A 6,617-nucleotide genomic window follows, 5' to 3' on the forward strand; every position below is an offset into this window, starting at 1 on the left:
AAGAGAAGCCCATGGTGTTTGAATGACTGAAGGAGTACACCGTGGAAGGTCTACAGAGTTCTTAGTTCTTGGAGAATTCGTTCTGTATGACGCTAAAAATATGCAAGTATTGTGCTGGGTGTTTTAGCACCTGATTTTTCTAAATTCCTTACAGACTAATAATATTCTAGCACGGGAGTACATTTAATGACATTACTCAATACCTTATTTTAGGAAAGGTCAATTGGTACAAATAAGAAGCACATTTTAAATGCTGACCAGCAAAAATCTTTTGCTAAGTGTCCAAACACGTTGATCATAGCCCAGATATAGAGGTTGCAATTCTGTCAAGCTTGTGGCCTGGTAAAACTTTTTTAATATTCCCATAGAGTTTCTGCAGGTAAGTGGACACATGGGGTAAATAACAAGTCAGGTCCCATCTGAAGTTCCTCTTCCAAGGCAATGGCATCAGGCACCCCGGTTTTACTGAATACGACAGATGTTTCTATGACCGTTGGAATCCTTGCAGCGGAGCCGCATTTTAGGACGGTACTTCTCCAGGTACAAAAGTTGCTTGCTGTTAAAAGCTCCGAGCCACTTTTGTCTTATGAATTGTACTGCATCTTCATAGTTCATTCCACCTTCAATTAATGCTAGGGCAACAAGCCCCGGAGCTCTGCCAAGGCCTGCAACACAATGGACAGCAATGCGGCAACCAGGTTCTTCATGAAACTTAATCTTCACAAGACTTAACCAGTCATCAACAATCTGGTTGGATGGTGGTGCACCATCATCAAAAGGCCAGTCAAGTACATGAATGCCTTCTTTCTCCACAAGAGTAGTGTCGTAAGCTGCTTCTCATACTCTTACTACTGTGGTAATTCCATACTTCTTAAGTTCCTCTATAAATTTGTTTCAGGTCGCATTGGTTGCATTGTGTGTTAAAAGAAATCTCATGTGACTTCCACAGGAGCAGGGCAGTTCATTCGAGCCATGTTAATTTAGTTTAAAAGAACACCCAATAGGGTTATGGAAGAATTAAAAAATTGAATACAGAAATGATTCCAAACAAAAACAAAAACCGAAAAACAAAACAAACAAAAAAACCAAAACAAAACCAAAAAACAACCTGAAGTCTACTTCAACATTCAACATACTCCACTTGAAATTCTCAGTGCTTAGAGTATGAATTGGGAGAAACGGGCAACCCAGGAATACTGAGGCGATACAAAGGAAGTGCACCGAGGTTCACCCCATCCAGGTCTGAGCTCTTGTGAAATGCTGTGCAGATTTCAATTCAACACGACTCTGTCCAGGCTATCCACTCTCGTCGGGGCTTCTTGGTGGAGTAGTAATGAATTTCTACAGTTCACTTGTCTGCATAGAGGTCGTGCTGTGCCTGGCAGTAGTCTCCACTGCCCTTCAGAAACTCCATAAATGTGTGACGGGAGAACCACAGAAAGGAATATGTCTACTCATTGAAGATTGTAGTCTAATCATACAGCCGATCCTGAGGTGGCGCAGGCAGTGGCGGCAGGGCAGGCAGGGCAGGCGGGGCAGGTGGCGGTGGGCGTCACGGGGCAGTGGCAGCGATGCAGGCGGCAGGGGCACCAAAGAACCATGCAGTGAGCTGCCTGAGGAGCGTCTCCAAGTGGGCCACAGCCCAGAGTCAATGCGCACGCCCAGGCTCTGTAGACCTTTCTTCTTGTTGTTATTTTAGTTGGATAAATCGGAAATGCGCATTTTCAGAAAATGAGTACCTGCAGCTGGTGGCATGTTTTATTAAGCATAACAGTTAGAGGCTGGCAAATTCTTATTTCGTTTTTGTTATTTTAAAAGAAGGGGAGGGTTTGTTGGCTCATAAAACCCAAAAACATAAACAATGAGTTAAGGAACCAGGGGAAGTAGTGGGTCCTGCCAACATGGCTGTCTCTTCTCTCTTCTTCTCTCTTCCTATCCTGTTATTGTGTAACTATCAGAAAAATATTTCCCTTTTCTAGGATCCATGTAGAAGAGGTTAATGAACTGCTATTAGGGAAGAAAAATCAATAACAGATTATATGTGCCTTCAAGTGCCATTACTAAGGATGGCATGGGAACCTTGCAACTTCACTTTCCCATCATGCTTAGCTGCCAAAGCATGGATTTGGCATGGATACAATCATGGATTTAAAATATGTAAAAATAATATATCACTGTTAAGCATATATAGATTCTTTTCTGGTCTAAATTCCTAAACATATACTAATATTATTTCATTGGGTATTATGAATAGCATATACATGTTTTAAATGTAATGAGAATATGCATATATGTATCTTTGAATGAAAGTGCAATTTTATTCAAGAAATATCATCATCCAAGTATTTTTATACCTATGGAGCTTCCTGAAATTCTTCTTCCATAGATACTGAGGGACAGAGGCGTTGACTTCCCTGCTCGAACACAGCATATACCTCCCTTAGATTCTTCTCTAGTCAGCTTCAACACTCTGTCATCTTGTCCTTGTCTAACTGTCTCTCACACTCTGACAAACTCATTTTTCTCACACATTTAAGATAAACGTGATTATTTATACTGCCTTAAATTCCATGTCAACACATTATTTATTTATTTATTTATTTATTTATTCATTCATTCATTTTAGGTTTCATCATCAGAGTTCATAGCATCTTGCAGAGCTCTAACTCAATGTTGTGTAGAACATGTAAACCAAAAGCCAACTTTGATCATCAGCATAATATTCTGTCATTGAAAATATGAGCTGGCCATTTCTTCTGGTGTCCCCCATGCCCTCTGATTCCTACAATTTTCCACAGGGAGGAAGATTTTTGCCTCGGTTTATTATATCTTGTTCTGTCCTGATGGATGTTGTCCCTGGGGGCCCTGCTCTCTTCTGAAGAGATGGATAGGGAGAGGATCAGCAATTCAAAGGTATTGTAGGGTTGGCGTAGAGGGCTGGAAAAAGGAAATTGTGGTAAGACTATATATTGTATGAGAAAAAAATCTATTTTCAATAAAAAAGGAAAAAAGAAAGAAAATATGAGTTGGCTGACATTTCTGTGAACATATTTTCAATGATACTACTGAAATTTTCTGTAGGCCTTCACCCATCAGCTTATAGCCAGTGGAATGCTCAAAGAATATATCTTCATATACCATCCCTGGTACAATACCCTAGGTGAATTGATTCCCTATGGAAGGTAGTCTGAAAGCACCTAGTCTCAAACCTTGAGAGTCAATAAAGAATCAGAGACCACATTAGATGGAAGAATGAATGATTTTATTAGGTCAAATATAACTGAACTTCCATACACAGTCCAAAAATTTGTGAATAGGTAATTGCTCATTTTAAAAGACATTTAGACTTATATTTTGGTTATTCTGTCATTTTGTAGTTGAATAGAGCTTGTCTTGCCAGAGAAAGGATCCAGAGGGAGATTAGTTAGCCTTTTTAGAAAACCCTATGACAGTAGCACTAAGCTAACTCAGACCAGTTATATTCAGCAAGTTCAGCAACTTGATCTCCAGATGGCTGATCCACAGGTGGGTCTGAGGTTGCAAGAAGACTGGAAGTTTCTAGAAGTCACATAGGTCGGGTGACAGAATCCAGATCTGTAACCGAAGGAAGGATAGCCACGGACTCCATAACTCACAGGTCTAAAGCCTCTGGAACCACACCCTGAAGTGTAGAAGCTCCTTGACCCATAGCCCAGGGAATGGCAGCTGCTAGACCCAAAACCAAGAGAGCCAGCATATGTGGTCCTACAAGGCCTGCAGAAGTTGGACACACTTGGACGGTAGCAAGGACGCTGGCAGGAGCTGGTCACCACATGGGAAGTCTGGCATCTGATGGGCTGGAAGCAGTTCTGATGACAGCCATGGCCGAAAGAGGAACCCAGATGGCAGTTTCTGGGAGAGCAGAAGTTAGTGCTGTGGGTCAGTTGGCGAGGGAAGGAAGAGCCACAGGAGGAGGGGTAGTATAGTTGACCTCCACAGGATCTAGAGGAGAAGCTTCCAGAACAGCAGCTGTAGGACATGTTGAGAGGAGAGATGAAATCAGTGAGGTGTCAATGGGGCAATGTGAGTTAGAGTGACATGGTCCAGACAGACATCAGGTTATATATCCTCTTCCACTGGGTGTGTCCACATTCCATTGGCTCCATTCACCTCCCTCACCCTTCCCATGAAAATACTTCCCTTGGCTATTAAGTTTAATTTTTCACACATTCATATATTAATTGCAGTTTAATCACTGTGGCACACTGTAAGAAGACACTCATAGTTTCTTTGCCCTGGAGTTTGCTTAGGTTTGAAGTTCACGGTTACAGTTTATCCTATTTCCAGATTTGTCTATTTTTAATTCATACATTTGCTGAGACTCTGCCCTGTACAATGATTACATAAATTCTACCTTTATTTCCTTGACACTAAAAGTACTCAGTGGTTATTACGCAAAATCAATTGTCTCTTTTGTATTTCACAAGCACACTGAGATGAAATCTTCAAATATTATATTTAGATTTTCTTTCAAAGAATGAGCTATTATTAGACAAGCCTCCGCCTAACATGTTGAGCTAATTATTAAGAACATCAACTGTGGAGTTTCTATCAATGATTTTCTTCAGGACAGAGATTTCTTATACCATGTTGACTTAAGAAACAGTAAGTGTCACTCTCTGAGGGGAACTTTAAAGAGAAATGTCTTCATAGATTTTTCTGACGAGAAAGGCTTGCAGTTTACAAACCAACCCCCGTCTGTCTGTGTGTGTGTGTGTGTGTGTGTGTGTGTGTGTGTGTGAGAGAGAGAGAGAGAGAGAGAGAGAGAGAGAGAGAGAGAGAGAGAGAGAGAATAAATTTGTTTTATTTTATTGTTTTGGTAGAAGAAAATGTTAAATGTGATCATCTGGGTATCCTTAAAATGCAATTTTAGAGATTGCTATTTTTTTCTCTAAAAAATCCCAACTTCGGGTCTTAGAGCCAAGTAGATATGGAAGCAAAGTCTTACTAACCACGTAACTAAAGAGCTTAAACTAAAGGACGCTTGCCTTACTTCTCAGCATGGCAGCAGAGTTAATCCTCAACTATGGCTTCCTTAAGCAATCTTCAAACTCTGCAAATTCAACTCTAATTTGTCTTTAAAGGTAATCTATTGAACTTGTTTATATTAACAGGTAAAATCTGATAAGCCCTTATTTACCCTGGCAATATTTACACTGAATAGTATTCAGCAGGAAGACGCTGTACCATGGTGATACATTTCAAGAACAGTTGATTTTCTAGCTCCAGATAGAAAATGACTGGAAAGTTCACAGTCAGATTAATGAGGACACAGGCTTCTGGTTTGCTTAGTGTCCATTCTACTTCCTCTGAGACTGACATTTTATGGGGCTTAACTAAGGGAGATGGCATTCCCAACTATCATTGTATAGAAAGCTCCTTAAATGCCCGAGAATTAATTTGCTTTATGCCAAGCACCCACCCTCTTCAGAGTACTTACTTACTTTGTTTTATGATTATATCTCCCATGCAGACTCCAGAGGTGGCATGCATCACAGGAAGCCACTGTGTGCAATGGTTAGGCCATCATTGTGACTCACTTAAGTAGAATGAGCTCTGCTTTATGAATGGACACCTTTGAATTTCCTAAAGCACTGAGTGCCATTCTCAGCATGTGGCACTCCTGATGACAGCTTTGAACTCCTTCAAATCTAGAAGTAGCTTTGTATTATTAGAAATTAATTCTATGGGGAGGTGGGATTGGGGATTTCAAAGTTGCAAAGCTCCCGCTTTCCAGACTAGGTACCGATATTGGAAGAGAGAGACTAGAATTACTTGGGTATAAATCAATTCTAATTAACGCGGCCTCTACTTGTTTGTAATTATGTTGTTATTTTTCATTAGGGTTATATGAGCAGTTAGTTGAAATGCTAATAAGCAACTCATAAATGCTAATAAATATTTCCTTCCGAAGAGAAGAAAGGGCAGAACTAAGCAACTTTAATAGCTCGCAAACGGAACCTGGAAACATGAAGATACTCTATACTTTCTGTACACACAGACAAGATGTTTAAGGGGGAAAAATCACTCTCTATTAGTGAGCAAAATGCTACATCTTTGTAGCATTAATTTTGGACTTAGTTAACTATCTCTATCAATCTCTATCTATCTATCTATCTATCTATCTATCTATCATCTATGTAACTGTGGAAATAGTGTTGGGAGGGAGTCTGGAGAAAGAGATGTGGGGATGTGGGGAGGGAGTAAAGGGAGCATATATGAAAATACATTGTATACGATATGATTTGCTCAAAGACTAGAGAACAATATTAAAATGTTTTCTGTTTCCCTCCTCCTCCTTATTTACCAGTTTTCCCTCACCTGTCACTCAGTTTGGAGAAATACAAATGTACCACATTCAGACAAAACAAAGGACAACAGCAACCACAACACCCACCACAGCACAGCTAGTCCACATCATTTGCCCTGTGACCTACTTGCAAAATGGTCGTTTTTCAGATTATTATACATGCTACTGAGCCTTCAATCCAACAGTACTTTGGAAATTAAAAAATAAACTTAAACAAAATGCTGCAATAGCAAAAGCAATAAAATGATGTGCTCAAACCCCTGTGTGT

At 40.1% G+C, this 6,617-nt stretch overlaps 1 protein-coding gene and 1 pseudogene across 1 annotated transcript; both read right to left on the reverse strand.

Moving 5' to 3' along the window:
* Nucleotides 1-391: 391 nt before the first annotated feature.
* LOC134480967 (protein tyrosine phosphatase type IVA 1-like) lies at nt 392-1,124 on the reverse strand (annotated as a pseudogene).
* Nucleotides 1,125-3,245: 2,121 nt separating this feature from the next.
* On the reverse strand, nt 3,246-4,019 carry Krtap13-1l1 (keratin associated protein 13-1 like 1). The gene has a single exon (XM_002727850.5). The coding sequence runs from the start codon at nt 4,017-4,019 to the stop codon at nt 3,492-3,494; it is 528 nt and encodes a 175-aa protein (XP_002727896.1). The 3' UTR covers nt 3,246-3,491.
* Between the last annotated feature and the right edge of the window lie 2,598 nt (nt 4,020-6,617).

The sequence above is a fragment of the Rattus norvegicus genome, chromosome 11 (genome assembly GCF_036323735.1).
Source record: "Rattus norvegicus strain BN/NHsdMcwi chromosome 11, GRCr8, whole genome shotgun sequence".
Taxonomy (NCBI): Eukaryota; Metazoa; Chordata; class Mammalia; order Rodentia; family Muridae; genus Rattus; species Rattus norvegicus.

What these genes read in the sequence shown, in the direction of transcription:
- Krtap13-1l1 (XM_002727850.5), bottom strand. Translation starts at nt 4,019, where the DNA reads ATGTCCTACAGCTGCTGTTCTGGAAGCTTCTCCTCTAGATCCTGTGGA.